The sequence below is a fragment of the Elephantulus edwardii genome, unplaced genomic scaffold, assembly GCF_000299155.1.
Source record: "Elephantulus edwardii isolate Elephantulus edwardi_28Jun2011 unplaced genomic scaffold, EleEdw1.0 scaffold00181, whole genome shotgun sequence".
Taxonomy (NCBI): domain Eukaryota; kingdom Metazoa; phylum Chordata; class Mammalia; order Macroscelidea; family Macroscelididae; genus Elephantulus; species Elephantulus edwardii.
The window spans coordinates 5,101,000-5,122,510 of record NW_006399931.1 but is presented as its reverse complement, the minus strand read 5'-3'; the positions used below and the strand labels follow the sequence as shown (position 1 = coordinate 5,122,510).

At 42.5% G+C, this 21,511-nt stretch overlaps 1 protein-coding gene across 1 annotated transcript in view; it reads right to left on the bottom strand.

The window, feature by feature from the left end:
• GPR37 (G protein-coupled receptor 37 (endothelin receptor type B-like)) overlaps window positions 1-21,192 on the bottom strand; it is a 33,703-nt gene extending 12,511 nt beyond the window's left edge. The window contains exon 1 of the mRNA XM_006896096.1: window positions 20,194-21,192. Coding sequence (XP_006896158.1) covers window positions 20,194-21,192 — 999 coding nt within the window. The remainder of the gene's footprint in view (window positions 1-20,193) is intronic.
• Between the last annotated feature and the right edge of the window lie 319 nt (window positions 21,193-21,511).

Genomic DNA, 21,511 nt, shown 5'->3' with positions numbered 1-21,511 from the left:
TCAAGGAACTAAAGCACAAATTCAAACCCAGAGTTGCTAAAATCAAGGATGCTTTAGGCAGAATATTAAATGATCCAGGAGGTATCAAAAGAAGATGGAAAGAATATACTGAGTCATTGTATCAAAAGGAATTGGCAGACACAGAAGAATTAAATGAAACAATGAAAACCAGTTAATTCAGGGGGGAAAATCAGGAAAGGTGTGCCCCAGACTGTATCCTTTCACCACACCCATTTGCTGTAATTACAAGTATTTATACACACACACAGAGAAAGAGAGAATAGAAAAGAACCCAACAAAGCAATTGCCATCACATCACTTCCAATACCCGGTGAGCCCATCTGGTGCAGACTAGAAGTGCACTTGCTGTACATACAATGTTTCCAGTAGCTGTGACCAGTCAGAAACATCTCACCTGGAAGATCCTCTGAGATTCAGTTCAAACCTCCACTCTTTCTCCTCATCTTCCAATGCTTAACAGATTGTACCACCCAAGCCAACCACTGCCATCAAGTCAAGGCTGACTCATGATAATATGACAGTGAGGCATGGAATTTCTGAAGCTACTATCTTTACAGGAGGAGACTATCTCCTCTTTCTTGCTTGGAGTGGCTGGAGAATTCAAACCACCAATATTCTGTTTAACAATCTTTCAAAATAGTCACTTGCTACCAGGTTCTTTTATTTACTGTATGTACAAATATGTATATATGTATGTGTGTGTCTGTGTGTGTGTATATACACACACAGAGAGACACACACATTGTTACTGTTGTTATGCACCACTGAGTTGGCATCAACCCATAGCTGACCATCCAGCGGGTGGTCACAGGCAGCAAATAGCCTGTATATCTCAGAAAGAGACTGTCCATCTTTCTCCATGGGGCATTTGGTGGATCTGAACTACGTGTCTTACAGTTGGTAGCACACAACTTCTTACCACTAGGTCATGTGTACAGATAGACAGAGGCAGCTAGAATTCATGTACTAGATTAGATCAATGCTAAAGACACATAGACAGAGATTACATAGATATAAATATACCTATGTATGTATGTATGCTATTTTTGTGTGCCAAGTCCATTCTCACTCATCATGACCCCATGGGAGGGAACAGACGGTTCCACCTTTCTTTCATGGAGTTGTAAGGAGGTCTGAACTTCCCAAACTTTCAGTGAGCAACGTAGGGCTGAACTTTTGACAGGTGGGTGAAGAGAAACCAAGAGAGACAAAGAACAAACATCTCTAGAATATGCTGTTCTAGCAGAACCATCTATGCTGCCACTGGCAATAATGATTAATGTGAGTTTCATTGTCAAGAGATTGGAAATCTAAAGCAGAAGTACATACATTCATGGTTTCCCCCACCTGCTAACACGCACACATTTCACAAGTTTATTTCCAAGTAGAAGGACACTCTACAGACTGCACACTACAGATTCACAGGTAGTCTGATGATGCGTCACTCTTGGTCACTTGTGAACTGCCCTTGATCTGGGACTCTTCCATGCAGCTAAAAAACTACTGACTTCATAAACTTGGAGGAAAAGTTAAAAAAATATTCTTCTCGAGAAATTGCTGCTTCTAACTAGATTTATAGGTTGGCAAACTCATAAAACTCTTTGCTATGTGGATGTATCTTAAGGGATATGATCTAATTTATTGTAAATCAACTATAGCCTATGTAGCCTATCTGCACAAGTTAACTTTGGGTTTGGCCACGTGAACTCTTTGTTAGCAGTTGTGGGAAGGAAGGACAGTGCCCCAAAGCAGGAGAACTTGGAGACCACCCAGAATTCTTATCTCAATGTGCTTTTTGTTGTTTGAGACACAATGTAACCCTCCTCAAGTTTCAGGCCGTTTGCTCCTGTATAGGAAGAAGAAAGGACTCAGAAAAGAATCCCTTCAGTTCTACATGTCATTTTATAAATTTACAGGATCATTTAATATTGGAAAAGGTTAAACCTTCTCATAATGTAATGAATTTTAAGGATCCAATTTGTACTACAGAGGTATTACTAATTTAGAAATTCACAATGTTTCTGAATATAAATTCTAAAGGTTTAAATTGACCATACTGCAAAATAATCTCAGTTATATCATATACTTCAAATATCTCACTAACTCAAATTAAAAAGTCAGGATACTAACCAGAAGGTCAGCAGTTTGAATCTCCTAGGTGCTCTAAGGCAGAAAGATGGACAATCTCCATCTGTAAAGACTCAGAAATCCAACAGATGGGGCACTGTGATTCAGAATCAACTTCTTGGCAGTGGATATGGGGAATCTGAAAAGCGTTCTTTTTCATTACAAGCAAATTGCTGTTGGATTTAATATAATGCCACAGGCACTTCAAGTGACACGTGACAAACTAAGAATGGAGTTTTCCTCTTGCTCCAATTTTCTGAGGCACTTGTTCCAAAAGGCAGTATCAAGAAGAATCCACTGCCATCAAGTTCATTCTGACTGGTCACAACGTTCCATTAGGTTTCCGAGGCAGTAAAACGTCATGGAAAGAAACTGCCCATCTTTCTCCCTCAGATAAGCTGGTGGATTGGAACCATCTACCTCTCAGTTAACAAAGAGGCACACAACACAGTACGCCACTGGAGCATCTGAGGGTAAAGTATACTTCTTCCTGTCCCAAAGACTCTGAGAAAACAATATACCATTAAAGTTCACTGAAAAGGGAAATAAACATGCACAGAATGTTTTTAAAATGCAAGACACAAAACATGAGAAAAATAATGGAAGTTTTTGTAAATAGCCTCTGGATTCAGCAGCTAAATTTTGTTAGAAAACAAAGCAACACCAAACACACAGACTGACCAGGGAAAAGAACAGAATGAACGTAGCCACTTGCGTGGAAATGCATGGTTCTCTCCCAAACTCTGTCATCACAGGCAAGGCTGAACTTATCAGTTATAAAGACAACTCGATAAGGAGTTCTAAGTCAACCAAAAGGCAAGTGGTTTGAATCCACCAGCTGCTTCACAGGGAAAGAGAGGAAAGTTCCTTCCCATGTGATTTGTTGTTGTTGTTATGTGCCATCGAGTCGCCTGAAACTCATAGTGACCCTATGTACAACAGCCCTAAACCCTGCTCTATCCTGTGCCAGCCTTATTGTCTCTGACATGCCTACCCCCATTACCCAAATCATTGAGTCAATCCACTTCTTTGAGGGACTTCCTCTCTTGCACTGTCCCTCTATCCACCCAAGCATGACTGATGGCACCTTGCAACATGTTCAAAGGATGTCAGATGAAGCCTCAGGATCCTTGCCTCCAAGGAACAGCCTGGCTTCACCCTCTCCAGGATGAACCTGTTTTTTTCTCTTAGCAGTCCATGATATATTCAATACTCTTCTCCAGCACCACAGATCAAAGGCATCAATTCTCCTTCTATCATCCCAAGTCACTGCCAGCTTCCTGATGCATAGCAAGTAATTGCAAAGACTGTGTGATTTACAGCCTCTGAAGAAAACCTGCTGAAGGGTGAGCTATGAATTGGTTTCAACTAGAGGCCCACAGTAGGGACTACTGCCACACCCGAGCTCGCAAACATTTTGTCCTTTTGTTAAATGTATAGAATTGCTATTATGTGCCTTAAAGTTGACTTACAACTCACAGCAATACTATGCACAACAGCTCTGAACCCTGCTCTATCCTGAGCTAATCTCACCACCCCTGACAGGTCTAAAGTTAAGGTTTAAGTGTTAATCCAAATCATCCCAGGTCTTGCTCTCCTGTGCTGCCCCAAAACACTTCCCAGTGTGATGTCTTTCTCCAAGGACTGGTTCCTCCTTGCAACTGACCAGAGTATGTGAAACAGAGTTTCAAAATCTTGCCTCCTAAGAGCAACTTGGTTTCACTCTCTTCAAAACAGACCTGTTTGTTTTCTTGACAGTCCATAGTATGTTCAATACTCTTCTCCAGCACCACAACTCAAAGGCATTAATTCTTCTTCTCACACTTATATTAAAGAATCCTAATTTCCCATTCAGTAATTATCCTGAGTATTTTTTTAAAAGCTTTTTAACACTACTAAATAAGCAAGGTCTTTGGCAACAATGCCTTAAAAACAAAACAACAACAAAAACCTTTAAGTCAAACTGTCTTGTTTCATAATAAGAAAAAAATAATTATTTCCCTCCCTAGTCAATTTCAAGGTAAATGCTTTCTTACATTTCAGCTAAAAGTGTAACAGAAAAAGAATCCTTTTTTATAAAATGTTTAATAACTGAGAAAGAAAAGATACTGTATAAATTAAGGTACAGTTGGATTTCTTTCGCCTCAGTGTTCAAGATTCTGAGTGCAAATATCAGACCTTGAGGAAACCTGAACCAATGTATTAATTTTGTTTCCAAAATTATGTTTTCTGTTCACTCAAAATTATAAGAACCAAGAACACACAGTCCTTTATGAAAAGCATTCCTCTCCTCAGATACTGTCTTAGCTGTTGTCCCATTTCTCAGGAGTTTGTTACTTCTGACACAAAACAATGCAGGAAGAGACTATCATGATGGAAAGTAGGCGGAATGTGAAACTGACAGCGCAGAGGACGTAAGCCTTGATCAAGCATATAATGTCGTCTTTTGCTAACCTGTTACAACTAAGAGATACCACTGATGAAGGGGAGTGAAGGAGACAAACTTGCAAGCTGAATTTCCTTCATATGAAATTGAATTTGCAATGCACAGGTGCAGTGAAGCTACTGGAATAAACTGATTTTTATAAACCAGGAAACGTTCTACCAAAATTCATGACAACTGTATTCTAACCTAACTTTTATTTCAACTCAGAAACACTGCTTAGGGCATCTATTTATGTGCTATCTTTTGTATAAAAGCAGTCCTGAAAACAAGGGCATTATTGTGAAAGAAGCCCATTCATTTGGGTCATGAATGATAATCTATTATAAGTCAGTGGTTTCAGGCCTAACAATCAGGCAAGAAAAAAAGCAGGATGAGCACAGGGTAGGGTTTCCTTTGAAATGCTAAAGGGCTTGAGTTTGTATAACATTCACTTCCTCTCGCATTTTCCAAAATCCTCATTCCTACAGTACGCGGGACAACTTCCCCACCAAAGAGTCACCATCAGCACCAGCGGGAAGGCCATGTCCTTCAGAGCCGCTGTTTATCGTGTCTGAAAGGAGTTCTTGGTGGCCTAGTCCATGAGGAGTAGAGAGTAGTTAACCCAAAGGACATGCCTCTGTGGTTGTTCAAATCCACCAGAAGCTCTGAAGGAGAAAGGCGGACAATCTCTTTGCACGCAATTTACAGCTTCAGAAACCTGCCGAAGGGTCAGCTGTAAGTGGGATCCGACTCCTTGACAATGACTTTGACTTTATGTGAAGGAGATGACCTTAATTCAAAGGTCTCCATTACAACGAGCATGCAAATGAGGCTACACGGCACAGACACGCTTTCATTACTACAACCAACCAAAACAGCGTGAGCAAGAGGCACATTTCACCCCTACCACCACACTCCCCTCTCTAGGAAGAAAATCTTTTTGACCACTATCAAAGTAAGAGAGAACTGTTTCTTACCATCATTAATGTCAAATTTAATCTGAACTCCCACACACCTTGTTGTTGTGAACCTTTAACTTAGAACTGACCCATTGCCCATCTTTCTCTTGTGGAGTCGCTGGCGGATTTGAACTTCATGCCTTTGGGTTGGCAGTGTAGTTCCTTATCACTAGGTCGCATTGGCATCATTAAACTCACTTATTTTAATGATACCTAGCCTAAATGGCTAGAACGGTACATAAATAGGGAACTGCCAGAAGTTCCAGGAGGATTTAGAAGAGGCCGTGGCACCAGGGATATCATTGCTGATGTCAGATCGATCCTGCCTGAAAGTAAGGAATACCAAAAGAATGTCTATTTGTCCTTTATTGGCTATGCAAAAGTATTTGACTGTGTGAATCATAACACTGTGGCTGAGATTGAGAAGTATGGAAATCTCACAACACTTAATTGTGTTCATATGGAACCTATACCTGGGCCAGAAGGTTGTCGTGGCAACAGAGCAGGGCAACTCTGCATGGTTTAAAATTGAGAACGGAGTGTGGCAGGATTGTATGCTCTCTCCATACATATTCAATCTGTATACTGAGCAAATTATTCAAGAAGCTGCACTCTGTGAAGAGTGTGGCATCAGGATTGGAGGGAGAATTATCAATAATCTGTGTTATGCAGATCATACAACCTTGCATGCTGAAAGTGAGAAGGACTTGAAGTACTTGTTGCAGAAGATCAAGAATGCAGCTTTCAGTATGGATTGCATCTCAAAGCCAAGAAAACAAAGATTCTTACCACTGGAACCATAGGCAGCATCGTGATGGTTGGAGAGACTGAAACTGTCAACAGCTTCACCTTGCTTGGATCCACAATTACCATCTTTGGTATCAGCAGTCAGGAAATAAGGAGATGCACTGCACAGGGAAAATCTGCCGTTAGGGACCTCTCCAAATTAGTTAGGAGCAATGATCTCAATTTGAGGACTAAGATGTGTCTGATTCAGGCCATAATCTTTCTGATTACTTGCTCTGCATCTGAGAGCTGGACAAGAAGAAGGATGAGAGAAAAAGAATTAACACCTTTGAGCTTTGAGAAGAGACTTGAACATCCCATGGATGGCCAAGGGAACAAACAGATATGTCCTGGAGAGGGTGCAGCTGGAGTGCTCTTTGGAGGCAAGAATGATGAGGCTTCACCTCACATACTTTGGACAAGTTGCTAAAAGGGGCTCTTCTTTAGAGAAGGACATGACGCTGGGAAGGGTCGAGGGTCAGCAAACGAGAGGAAGACCCTCAACCAGGTGGATTGACACGGTGACTGCACAATGGGCTCTTGTGTGTCAGGAAGTGTGAGGATCTTTTGTTCACGGGGTCTCTATGAGCCATACACAACTTAAGAGCACCTAACAACAACCACCTCATCTATACATCATTCTCAATTCCATGGGGGGAAAAATATTTAGAGAACAGAGCCTGCCATTATTGCTTCATTTTCCACCTTCCTCTTGCTTAATATGGGCAACATGCTCACACTTATTTTAAAAACAATTAAGACTATTTAAAAGCCATCACATCATCTCAAGACTTGTCTTGATTCTATAAATCCTTTCCTTTTATAGTCCTACATGGAATTAGAATATCCTATCAATTATGACTTTTGTCACACAGTACATTCTTTTTGTACTTAAAAAAAATTAACAACTTTTCTAACACATTATAACTTAATTATAAATCTGTCAAGCCCTTCTTAGTATAAAATGCAAATGAAGCAAGATTAGCATCATTCTTCTGAGAGATAAGCCATTTACTCAAATTAACCAGGTCTTCAGAAATGTTTCTAACCTATATTTATTCTAAATAATAACAAAGTCATTTCAAAATGGAAGACCCCCCCCTCGGGGTCCAGTTTTCCATTCTCAATATTATGATGATGCACAAGGTGGCCAGAATTTCAGGTGTTCACACAGAGATCCTGATGAGTTTCTAAAGAAAAGATAGACACTTTCATCTATTTCCTTGGGACTAATAAGCTTTATTAGTGCGATGGGGAACCCAAATTCAAACCAAAACTGGACACAGCCTCATCTATCTGTGGTTGGGTAATTATGGTTCAAATGATACTGAAAAGTCACCTTGTAAGAGGAAATATCTCTGCTTTTAACTTAAATTATACCAGTGGTAATTTGTTAAGGAGGAAATCTTTCTTCATTCAAGCCTCTTATAAAAATGCAAATGATCTCTAAATCTCATAGATTTCTGTAAGTTAGTTTATAAGATGTTTGTCCTACACAAGAGGGATCTGAACCTATGAGAAGAGAGAAAAGCTAGGACGAAGGGAACTAACAATTAAGCTATGAAGAGGAACTACTGTGCTTTTAAAAAATAGTTGCCTTTGGTACAGTCATAGAGCTAATGAAAATGACTCATTCACAGAGATCAGACTAGTGACCTTGGACTCATTAGTGCTATGAACCATTCAATGGTGCTGACAAATAAGATTGAAAGCTATCATAAATTCACAAACGGAAGATAGTCTGTCCCAAGCATACTCCTGACTTGTAATTACAGCTTGCATTTTATGGAAGTTTTGTGAAAACTATCCTTATTTTTGCAATAGAAAGATTCTGCAGTTAAGGTTGCTGCAATTCAATTTTCCACTCCACCTAAAATTTTATGAGATCATCTCTTTTGGCAGAAGGAATACTGTTTTAATTAGGATACTTGAGAGTTAGTCTTAGTTTACCAGAAAGAGTAAAAAGAACAGCTACCACCTAGAAGGATATCTTCAGAAAACATACCTGATAAAAATCTAATAACCAATACAGTGTTGACAACTAAACAACAAAGATAAATAATCCAATCATAAAATGGGCAAAGGACCTGAATAGATATTTCACAAAAAAAGACATTCAAATGACCACCAAACAAATAAACTCAGCTTCATCTGCCATCAGAACGATACAAATCAACATCGCAGTGGGTTGCTATTTCACTAGTGACCTAGTGATAAGCAACTCATTACCTTGTCAAGGCAAAGGTACACAGTTCGAATCCACCAGATGCTCCACGTGAGAAAAATGGACAGTTTCCTCCTGTGCAAATTACTGCCTTTGAAAAATCACTAGAGGGTCAGCTATGGGTTGGTTCTGACTCTGTGGCTCTCAGCAACAGCACGTGACAAATCAAAATCAAGCTCACTGCCACTGAGTTGTCTCCAATTCATCTCCCAGGTTTCCCAGGCTGTAAGGGTTTATGAGAAGAGAATTCCTATCTCTTTCCCACAAAGGAGCTAATAGATTTGAACCACTGATATTTCCACTAAAAGCCCAATACATAATTCATATTGAAAAAAAAACCCAAAAAACTAGAAAATAATAACAGAATGGATGAGTGAAGCTCTTATCCATTCATGGGGGAAATACGAAATGGTGCAATCATTGTAACAGGAGCAGCATGGTAATTCCTCAGAAAGCAAAAAATAGAACTAGCATATGACCCAATAAATTGACTTCAAAAGACTTGAAGACACTGCATACCAATGTTCACTGTAACATTAATCACAATACTCAAAGGCCAAACAATCTAAATGTTCAATCAAGAGATGAATGGTTAAATGACTGTGTGTGGAGGGTGGGTGAGTGTATAAATATATAGAAATCTTCCAGCGGGTTTTCAGAGGCAGTGGCAGTTAACTGCAAGGGAGCAGATTGTCCATTCTTCTCTCGTGGAGTAGCTGGTAGATTTGACCCATGTGCCTTTGGGACTGCAGGGCAGCTACTTGCCACTAGGCTACCTGCGCTCTCATGTATGTGTGTGTGTGTGTGTGTGTGTGTGTACACGAGTGCACATGCTTTTCTTTCAACATGACTTTTTTGTATTTTAGCTTTTCCTTTTTTTATTGAATTTAATGAAAGTTTAGAGACTTAGGGTTTCTAGGCATTCACTGTTGAGCTTTTCTCCCTACCCACCCCCAACCCCCAATTCATTTTTCTCCTTGATGAGTAAAAGAAAAACTCTTTAATAGCTATGCAATCCCTCCTTCCAAGTCCATTCCACTGTGCAGCCTTCATTCTGGACTCCTGTCATGACAATAATACCCAATCATATATCTCTTTTAAACAGTTCTCTCCCTCATCTGTTGCAATGCAGCATACATCATTCTTCCCCTTCTTCTCTGTCTTCCCTCAACCTCAATGTCAGTCCTGTTTACAATAGTGGCCCTATGCAATATCTGTCCTTTTGTGACAGAGATATTTCATTCAGCATAATGTCCTCTAGGCCCATCCACTTAGCATAGTATTTCATGAGTTCCTTGTTTTTCAGTGCCGCATAGTATTCCACTGTGCGAATGTACCAGAACTTCTCTATCCTTTCATTTGTTGATGGCCACTTGGGTTTTTTTTCCAGCTCTTTGCTATTGTGAACAAAGCCGCAATATGACTTTTCCTAGCCACTGTTTTTCTATGTCACTGTGCGGGAAGATCTGGATGGGGCATGTTAGCCTACTCACAAGTGGATTGTGTATCTACCACGCCACGGGATTGGCTGGTATCAACAATCTACATAAGGACTGGCTAGTCTCTCCATTGGATTGAGCAAGCCAGGGCGAGAGACAGTTAAACTGTAAACCACACACACATACACACACACACACACACACACACACACACACACACACTCACTCTTGGATAGCAGGAGAAATGAAATCTTGACACATGCTACAAAAATCAATAGGTTTAAGACTTCATGCTGAATTATAACAACAGGATAAATATTGTATAACCTCACTTACATTAAAATCTAAGTGTAATCTAGAGGCCAAAGTTTACTGAGGTGAGGGAAGCAGGTGAAGAGGGATTAATGTTGAGGGCATGATTAAGGGTAGGGGTTGCAGAGCTAATTCTTGTAATTGCTGTCAAATAAGTCAGACACCTGTCAAATGTTGACTGTAGAATGAATTGATCAACCTAGAGACTATCTCAACACTGTTGTTGTTGTTGTTAGGTGTCATCAAGTCAGTTTTGACACATGATGATCCTATGACCAGCAGAATGAAAACACCTGTGCCATCCTAGCACCTATAATTATGTGAAGGCAAGTATTGTAGTCTCTGTGTCAATCTATTTTTTTTGGGTCTTCTTTTTCTATGACCCTCTACTTAAGCTTAATGGTTAATACTTCCAAAACAGAGATGCACAAACATAAGTTACCTTTGAAGAAAATCCTAGGATTGTTTCATCTGCTCAAATTATTCTGACAATTATTACTGGCTGCCTCCTTCCCCAGACAAGAAAGAAGAAAAGAGAAAGCAAGAATGCATTGATTTCCATAGTTGTAAATTTTCACCACACTATGCATCAAGGCTCTGGAAACATTTATAAAGATTAATGGCAAGAATATAGCTGTAAAAGAATTGGAAGGAGAAGAATTTTCATTTCCTCTTCAGTCATAATCTAATGTGATTGTGGCCTGAGTCATCTCAAGGCCATTTCTGTACTTTTAAAATACTTGGTGCAAAGTTCTATTAAAGTACGCATCACATCTTAGAACATTATCTGTACTCTTTTTCTTTAGCTTTAGTAGAAGGAACTCATTTATGTCAGGCATCTTGGAAATCTCTTTCGCCTGCTCTCCCATTCCTAGCCCTGTCCCATCACACCACCACACCCAATAGAGAAGAAAAACCCAATAAATGTTTGATGAACAAATGGACGACCAGTAGATGAATGAAAGATGACATGCATGAAAAGGGGTTACAGAAAATAATGAATTAATCAAACTGCTCCTCAATCAGTTATTGGGTATTACTATTTTATATATAATCCTGAGAAGCTGAAAGTCAGATAATATCGCTAAAAGAGAAGCAAAAAAATCTATGCTCTTTTACAAATTCTCTGATGCAGTCTCATCTAAGAAAAGGAAAATATATTTTTTATTACAGTCGATAGTTAAGGACATTACTTGAACTTCACATTTGAACCTAATAAAACTTTTATTTCATAAATAGTACTCCAACTCTGTAAACTTCCTCATGCAACTTTCATGAATGAGTTAAAGAGAAAAGGATAGTCTACTAGCATGGCTTTTTTTCCCCCCTTACTCTTTCTGCTGGACTCATCAACAGAATATTTTCATTTGCATAGAGGATGCAGAAAATTGTAACAAAGAGATTAACGGGAAGTCATAAAATATTTGTCAAGAACCCTTCACATACATCAAGTTCACTTTCCTTGAGCATATCATCATTAACCTTCAAACTGCTCATCATACTGTATGTTTTCACTTAAAAGTCTATCAGAATACTTAATGGCTGAGCCACCACTTAAGCATTTAGTTCCTCATGTGCCATGCTAAATGTGATACTACATGAATGTAGGGGTGCTAGGGGATTTTGTTAAGAATATCTATACGACTGTTTAAAAGGTATATATAATTAGGTATTATTGTCATGACCGGAGTCCAGAATGAAGGCGGCACAGAGGTGTGGACCTGGGGGGGTGGGATTATATAACAATGAAAGAATTTTTCTTTTACTTTTCAAAGAGAAGAACGAACTGGAGAAGGGGAGCTCTGGTGGCCTAGTGGCAAGGAGCTGCAACTACAATCCCAGAGGCATACGGTTCAAATCCACCAGATGCTCTGCCGGGGAAGGAGGGACAATCTCCTCCTGTACTAGTCAGATCTGATTTGACAGTACACTCACACAAAAATAATAAAATAAAATTTTAAAAAAAGAACGAACTGGAGGGGAGGGTGGGCAGGGAGAAAAGCGCAACAATGAATGAATGGAAATCCAAAATCTCCATAAATTTTAATTAAAATTAATAATAATTAAAAAATAATATCTGTACTGTAATGTCACCTGTAGCCTTACACACCCTTCCTTTCTGACCTGTCAGTACTAACAACAACCAAAGGCAATGACAGACATGTCTTCCATTCCCTGGTGAGATGAACTTTCCTCATCTCATGTGGGATCTAAGATTGCAATGATGCCAAAACCCTTTTAACTTAACTTACATGCTTGAAGGGGTGGGTCCTTTAAAGTAAAGAGAAACCTAAATCTTCCAAAACCTCAAATTATTTTAAACAGGGGATCTAGTTTAGATGAAGGACTCCATCTGACTGGCTTTCATCAAGTAACGTGTAGAGTTGTTCCAGTTTCGATAATCAATGTCTGGACTATTTGGCTTTGCTCATGTTAGATCCCCAAAGAAATGAAAGGAAATCAGGTGGTAGAAGTGTCTATTACTATTCCCTTAACATGATTGACATCCAGATGCCAAAATAATTTGCATACCTGCTTGTGTGTTCCCCCTGCACTTTCTCTTTCTCTCACACATGATTACGGCACCTTGAGGACAGCCTTCCCTGGTAACTATCGGAGAAACTAAAGTCAAATGGTGTGTCCATTAGAATAGCCACAGTGCATTCAAGTTCCCCTTTTCTACCAATTCCATCCTGCCTTGGTCCTCTCCCTGGCCTCACCAGGCCATAAAGACAGCATAATCCTGGAGTATAAAGATCAAAGCTGTCAACTGTGACAACTCCCATCGCATTCCTATTCATAATAAGAGCAAATCTGCCAAGACTCTCTTTCAAGCAATAAACCCTAGAAGTTGGGTGTTCTTCTCAAGTCTCATGCCAACAATTTAAAATTAAAAGAAAGAGTTAAATGTAAATTATACAGTGTGCAGTTTCTGCTCAGGAAATACCTTTATAAAAACAAAACAAAACTGCCTCATTCCAACATTCTACTACCCTCTTCAGAATACACTATTGTTCAAACTATAAAGGAGAAAAGAAAAAACAAAACTGTAATAGAGGCATCTATTCTGAAATAGCTTGCCTTCAGAAACTCTATGAACTTAGAGAAATGATGAAAGTTATACAAGTGTTCAGGTCTTTCATTCATAGGGTCGTTTTGAGTCGTCTATAACTCGACAGCACTTAACAACAACAATAGAGGAAATAAAAACGAAGGCAAATGACAGGAGAGAGAAACTGTTAAAATCAAAATGAATTAAAAACTAGGATAAATTTTAAACTTTGTAGTAGGTGAAATAGATAGCTGGAGGAAGTGGAAAATCAGGCATTCTACTAAGTTGGTATGTGTGTATGCAGGTTATTGTTGTTAGGTGTCATTGAATACAACTCCTAGAGAGCCTATGAACAAAAGATCTGAACCCTGTTCTATCCTGCGCCATCCTCACACTTCCTGACATGCAAGAGCCACTGCAGCAGTCAATGTGTCAATCCACTTGGTTGAGGGCCTTCCTCTCCTTTGCCACCCTCCACCCTTCCCAACATGTGGTATGAAGAGCCAACAAATGAATATAAGATGGTGTATTCATACAATGGGAATACTACACAGCACACAGGAGCAATCACTTTGTAAATTACTACCTAGCTTGGGGGGGGACTGGAGAACATTATGCTGAGTGAACTCAGTTCCACAAAGACAAATACTGCATAAAAACCATTCCTGTAGAATGAGTATGTGGAGCCAAGGAGAGAGAGGGTGGAAGGAGAGGAGGGAGGGTTGGGGGGGGGCAGTAGGGTGTTAATCATAGGACTGCACAATTCGATGGGTGGGTGGAGTGAAGGAAATGGGAAGGATCTTTTGTGAAAAACAATATATTGAAAGTTTGCAAATAAATCAGAATAATATAAAATAACTTTAAAAAAAGAAAATGGTATAGAGGGATCATTGAAAATGATGAATCTAAATAAAATGAAAAGAAATACCTTTTGACATATTAGCACCAAAAGGTAAAATCTGGGAAGGGCGAGGTTGCAGGACAGCTTGAGTATGCACGTTTGTAACGCTTCTCTCTGAAACACTCGGCAATTTAAGAAAATACCATGGGAACTGAGCAACTTGGTTTTGTTCATCAAAATAATTATGTTTGGAATACAGTTATCTCAGATTAACACAGTTTTTAAAACTTTAAGGAGCTACCAACTATAGAATATGCCAATTAATAATAAGATGAATGTAAACCTCAGAAGTCATAAATCTGTGTGTATGAAGGAGGACAGTGAGCAGAGCTGTCCCTTTTCATGCTCAGTATATACAGAATGCCTTTTTAAATTAATTTTAATGAACGTTTACAGAGACTTTGGATTTTCATTCATTCATTGCTGTATTTTTCTCCCTGCCCACCTCTCCCCCTCAGTTCCCTCTTCTCTTTGAAAGGTTAAAAAAAAAAAATTATTTCATTGTTATACAATTCCCCGCCCCCCAGTACACTCCACTATGCAACCTTTATTCTGGACTCTTGTCATGACCATAATACACAATCATATATCTCTTTTAAACAGTTCTCTCCCTCATCTGTTTCAATGCAGTATATGTAATTTATCCAATCTTTCTCAGTTTCACCCCAACCCTGATGTCAGTCCTGTTCTACAACAGGGGCACTATGCAGTATTTGTCCTTTTGTGACTGAGATAATTCACGCAGCCAAAGAATATCAAGAAGAAAACACATACTCGATACGATTCTGCTCACAGATATCAGTAGACTCAACAGCCTGCTAGGTGAGAGGAGCAGCACTGTTTCATAAGGACTAGGCCACCAGGGTCCCCTCAGTGAACCCACAGAACACCGCAGAACGGTCTCATCTGCTTTCCAAAGATGGGATCTTACAAAAAGGAAAACGGATTGCCACATCTTTCACCCATGGAGCAGCTCGTGGGTTTGAACCCCGATCTCCTGGTTGGCAGTTGAGTGTAGAACCATTATACTACCAGGGCTCCTCTGTCAGTGACTTCTTCTCGTGTGTTCCACCGAGGTGGAACTGACCCATAGCTGACCCTCCAGCAAGGCAGTAAATCTCCCGCGAGGAGACGGCCCATCTTTCTCCCTGGGAGCAGCTGGTGGATTCGAACCACTTACTTTGCATTGTAAGTGCGATTTCTTACCTCTAAGCCATCCGAGCTCCTTATAGGTATGCAATTTTTAGGGTGCTCACTTGGTTCCTCTTTAAAAGGAGGGGTTATAAATACCACTGAAGTGGGTACTGTGCTCTCCCACCCCCTAGACGACGCCCCTTAAGCCCCAAAGTCCTTCAGCAAAGGCATAGTCCTCTCCCACGTGCCAGGACTGGTGGTGATTGGCAGCTCTCAGCTGTGTCCTCTCTGGGAATCGTGGGTGACCAAAGAGAGCCACCCTGCCCAAGGCTCACTCCTGCTCTGCTGGGGCAGCCTGTATCCAGTACCTAGTCCAACAGAGGATATAACAACAATCAGAATGCTCCTTAGTTAGGGTGGATGACAAAATTCTATCTTGCTTACTTGGATCCATCATCTGGAAAGACCAATTATTTACCATATTTCATAAAAAAGGAATCAAATCCATTTTCATCAAGTTGATTCTGCCTTACAGTGACCAAAAAACACAAGAGTAGAATTGCCCCTGTTGTCATGTGCTGTCGAGTCAAAGCCAACCCTCCAGTGGGTTTTCAGAAGCAGTGTAATCTCATGGGAGGAGATTGTCCGTCTCTCTCCTGCAGAGCAACTGGTGGACTTGAACTGCATGCCTTCGGGACTGTAGAGCAGCTCCTTACCGCTAGGCCCCCAAAGCTCTTTAGAATGCCCCCTATGGGGATTCAGAGCTGCAAATCTTTACAGACGTTCCACCCCATCTTTCTCCTTCGAAGCAACTGGAGAATTCAAACTACCAGCTTTTTGGTTAGAAGCCAAATGTCTTAACCACAGTGTCCCTAGAGCTCCCTAGTGGTAAAGTAAAAGGTCAGTGAAATTGAGGCAAACCCTCAGTGAAATGGACTGAAACAAGTGTTACAACAACAAGCTTAAACATCACAAAGTATGAAGATTGTTTTGTATTATATTATAGTATATTAGTATATGTGTATATGTATGTATGTATGAATGAATGCATGGAGTCAACTCCATGGCAACTAACAACAATCCTTGCCTCAATTCTGGACAACCATTTAGCCACCACAGTCCCACCATCCTCCTGGGGTCAGCAAAGATCTTATCTGGGAGTGTATCACCACAGCTCACTTCTCTCTGCCCAATACAGCTAAGAAGTGTCCAGCCTGAGGGCACTCCCCAGTAAACTTCCCACAAACATATCTCTACCTCAGAGTCTGCTGTTTTGAGAACACGGAACGGACAGTAACTTCCACTACTTTTCTGCCAAAGTGGTGGAATCTCATAGGGGCAAAAATGCTTGCTCTTGAGCTATGACTGCATTGTTTGTTCTCGGTAATTAGACCTCACTGGCACATAACTATTTCCACAAACGTGCTGAAGTTAGAAGACTATTTTGGAGAAGGGTTAAATCAAACCAAAAGCAAATCCCTGGCCTTCAAGTCAATTCTGACCCAGGGGGACCCTCATGGGTTTTCAAGGCTATAAATAGTTATGCATAGAGACTCCCTATCTTTCTTCCATAGAGCACCTTGTGGATTTGAACCACCATTCTTTAGGTAGCAATGCAACACCAGACAAACTACACCACCAGGGCTCTGATAGGCAGCACCAAAGAAATACAGCATCCTAGGTTTTCATTCACTATTTTAACAGTAAAATTTTTTTTTGCAATCTATATTGCTTGTTATGCATCAGAGAGTTGGACAATGACTAGGGAGGACAGGAGAGTGGATGCTTTTGAGCTGTGGTGCTGGATAAGGGTACTGAATGTACCATGGACTGCCAGGAAAACAAACAGATTCATCTTGGAGAGGATTAAACCAAGCTACTCCTTGGAGGCAAGGATTCTGGGGCTTCATCTGACATACTTTGGACATGTTGCCAGGAGGGACAGGTCTTTGGAGAGGGGCATCATGCTTGGGAGGGTGGAGGGACAGCGCAGGAGGGGAAGACCCTCTATGAGGTGGGTTGATTCGGTGACTGGGGTAATCGGGATCGGTGTGTCAGAGGCCGGGCAGTTGGCGCAGGATAGAGCAGGGTTTAGGGCTGTTGTGCATAGGGTCGCTATGAGTCGGAAACGACTCGACAGCACATAACAACAACATCAGAGAGTTAGACAGTGACTAGGGATAATAGAGAATTGATATCTTTGAGCTGTGGTGCTGGAGAAGAGTGTTGAATATACATACCATGGACTGCTAGGAGAACAAACAGGTTTGTCCTGGAGAGGGTGAAGCTGGAACGCTCCTTGGAGTCATGGATTCTAAAGCCTCATCTGACATACTTTGGAAATGTTGCAAGGAGGGACTGGTCCTTGGAGAGGAACACCATGTTTAGGAGAGTGGAGGGCCAGGGCAGGAGAGGAAGACCTTCGCTAAGATGGATCAATTCTGTGATTGGGGTAGTGGGAATGAGTGGGCCGGAGACAGCGAGGTTGGCACAGGATAGAGCAGGGTTTAGGGCTCTTGTACATAGGGTTGCTATGAGTCACAAGCAACTCGACAGCACATAATAATAATAACAACAACAACAAAGTTTTCAAGAAGAAAACAAAGTTTTCCTAAGCCTTTGTTTCTTTTGAAAAAATAATGGCCAGTACCAAGAGCTGAAAAATCGAAGAAAACCAAGAAAGATGGCAGAAAATTAACCAAAAATACAAAAAGTATATATTTTAATAACACTAAGTGAAAAAGTTTTCACTATAAAAACATGAAACACAATGGAAGTGTGCACATGTTTAAAAAAGGCAAACTCAGTTAAACAGAAAAGCAGAGAATGTAATAAAATACCATCATTTAAAAAGTTATAAATTTCATTAAATTATCCAAAGTTTTTATATTTTTTCCTGAGGTTGAGTGGGATTTTTATTCTGCCTGTTTTCTTTCAAGGAATTTGGGGCTTTCTCCCCACTATGCCTCCCTCAGTCTTTTATTCTTTCCTCTTTCATCATGTAAGGAACTTTCTTCATTTCCATTCTACATCCAAGACCACAAACAAAACATGCTCTTTTGTTGAGATAACTCACTTTCAGTCTTTCTCACACAAGTCCATTGCTTTTGCATCATTCAAACAAATAATCAGAGAAATTTTGCACGGAAATCAGCTTTGAAAAGGCAACTGGTAAACAGACATATAGTCTCTAACATAAGGCTCCCCTTCATTTCAAAAATGAACTGTCTCTCAGATATATTAGATGTTTCTGAGCTACTTCCAGCTTGGCAACCGGGGAGGCCTGGCCTGGCCTGGTAAAGCAGCAACAGCTGATTTAGCAGGCATGGAATGCTCCTGCATCTGACCCTTGTCAGGATAACAGAGGGTCTTATTTACTCTCTCCTGCTTGGGTACTTCTAAGTCAGAGCTGTTTTCTGTTTACTTATCCCCAGCTTTAGACCCTGAAACAATGTTGAGCATGGTGCCGCTGGCCCTGGTGCCAGACAGGATCAGGGGCTCTGGAATATTTACAGTTTCCCTTCTTCTGCTTCCATAAATGAAATGGACAGTCTGAATGGAGAAAATCAGGGGCCAGCTGGCTAAAAACACAACTGGCAGTGAAGTACTTGGGCTCCTTCCAAGAGCTGGTGTTTAAAGAGAGGCCATTTAAAGAGCAAATTCTAACCTCTGTAATAACTGTTCAAGCACTAACTTAGGACCAGACAGTCAGACTTCACTTAAAAGGTTTCCATCCCCCAAGTGTGAGAACCTATTCCACGGCCTTAGGGTCCATCCCTTCAGATTATCCAACCCCCTGGTCCACAACCATGGCAAATATACAGTATATCTTTCATGACCGTTAAGGATTCTCTGCCACCACAGCCAGTCTTTTTGGAGCTGAGTCTATCCATACCTACACATAAACCAATACAATGATTGGGAAACTGAGAAAAGCAGAGAGAGAGAAGGGGGGAGAGAGTGAGAAGAGAGAGAGGGCCATGACATAAGAATTTAGATGGGACAGCATGGAAGACCGCCAAAGACACTTGAACTAATTTGGGAGGTTATTTATACATCATGAGACCAACTGACAAAGGCAGATTTCCTTGGTAATAGAAAGTAAATAAAAAATTACTCCAAGTTTGATATTGAAGACAGTAGAGGAGGAATGCAACGAGCATTTTACGGCTTAATTCAACCTTGTGCTTGGGGATGAGTCATGTCAGAGCACTGGCTATGGAGAAGAGAGGTGGTAAAGATATTTGTTTTGGTTTTTCTTGTGGTTCTGGCAAAGATAACAGTGGGTTGGCCGCTTATTAACTCTTGAGTAGCTGAGAAGTGATGCATCAGATACACAACTAGCTCCATAGTTTGAAAACAAGATTTACAGACCATGGTAAGGGGCTGTCCTGTCAACTCAAGACAAGAGGTCCGAATCCACCAGCTGCACCAGCTGAAAGATGGGCAATCTCCTCCCGTGTGATTTCCTCTGAAAACCCGCTAGAGGGTCAGCGATGTATGAGCGCGTTTAACAAGATTGTACACAACAACAACACACACGATGAGGTCTTTATCAGATCCCTATCCTCTGTGGTAGTAAATGAGTTTGCAAGTGGCAACAGAAAGCTCCCTGGCCTTACACATGCATCCATACATACATGACAGGAAAGAGAAAGTAAGGCGGGAACCAGAGGGAAAAGTGAACGGGTTCAGGCAGGTACAAGCGCCCAGCAGTAGTTTTGTGCCCTAGACTCCTTGCCGGGTACAGCCCTCTGGCGACACTAGAATCCTTAGGGCTGCCCATGCCCAGCGGCTCCCTGGAGAGCATTACCTCAATGTAGGGCACGATCTTGCAGGAGAAGTCCTCCAGCAGCCACTTCTTGGTCAGTTCGTGGAAAATGACGAGCGGCAGGCAGAAGAAGATGATGAGAAAGTCCCAGAAGGCCAGGTTGGCCAGGAGGGAATTGGAGATGCTCCTCATGTAGTAGTTGTGACACACGATGCACATCACCGCCAGGTTGCCGATGATGCCGGTGCCAAAGATCACCACCGACAAGCACATGACGGCGTAGGCGCCGTATGATTCCTGGGTCAGCGGGTAGAAGGGGTTCTTGAGTCGGACCCGCCGGCTGGTGCTGTTCCCCCGGCGGGGGCCGCCTTGGTCCAGGGTCCAGTCTCCCGAAGACCCATTCTGGGCCAACGCCCGGCCAGGAGGCGCGAGGGTCCGCCCTTCGTGGCCCTGGGGCGCGCTGGCCGGCCTGGGTGGGGGGTCGCGGCGGGAGCCCTGGGATTTCCCGGCTCTCTTGGGTCTGTAAAAGAGCTGGCTGCTGCCGGGCTCCGTCCTCACACCCAACCAGCCAGCGCCCCTGGGACCCTGAGCTTCCTCCTCTGGGGTCTGCAGGAAGGGCAGGAGGGCCGTGCGGTGCCCCCTGGCCAGAGCTCCAGGGCTTTCCAGGACCCCTCTCCACCTCCAGGCGCCAGGCGGCCGGGCGAGGGGTGCCCCCGCCGCCTCCGCGCGTCTCGCCGCAGCCGGGTCACCTCGCGGGGCAGCCGGCTGGTCCCACGAGGGCGTCGCGCGCACAGCCGCCACCAGCTCCTCCTCCTTCTCCCCGGCGGGCGCGCGGGCCGCCCGAGCGTCTCGGGGCGGATTCCGCGTCCCCACAGTGTGGCCGGCGCGGCGAGGGGTCAGGGCAGGGGTGCAGCTCTCTCCGTGACAAGTTTGGTTGTGGGACTCGGGAGCGGCCCGGAGGGTAGGGTCCGCGGACACTCCCAGAAGCAGCAGCAGCAGCAGCCACGAGGCGCCGGCTAGAGGCGCGCGGAGGACCCGCATGGTCGGCGGGGGCGCGGTGAGCGCTCAGGCTCGGCACCCGCGGGCCAAGTTAGCGCGGCCACTGGGGCACATGTCACTCCTCGCCCCCGCCCAGGCTGGGGGTGGGGGCCCAGATGCGACCCGGAGTGAAGGTGGGGTCTCGGGGTCACACCCTCCCTCTACACCTCCTCCTTGTTTGACCACAGCCTCTTCCACATCCAAGTCCAAGCGCTGGGTGTCTCCAAGGGTCCGGAAAGGGAGGCGCGCGGGTGCCGGCTGACCTTGAAAAGTTCTGCCCCGCACCTGACTGCTGCCTAGTGAGGCGCCCGCCCGGGGAAGC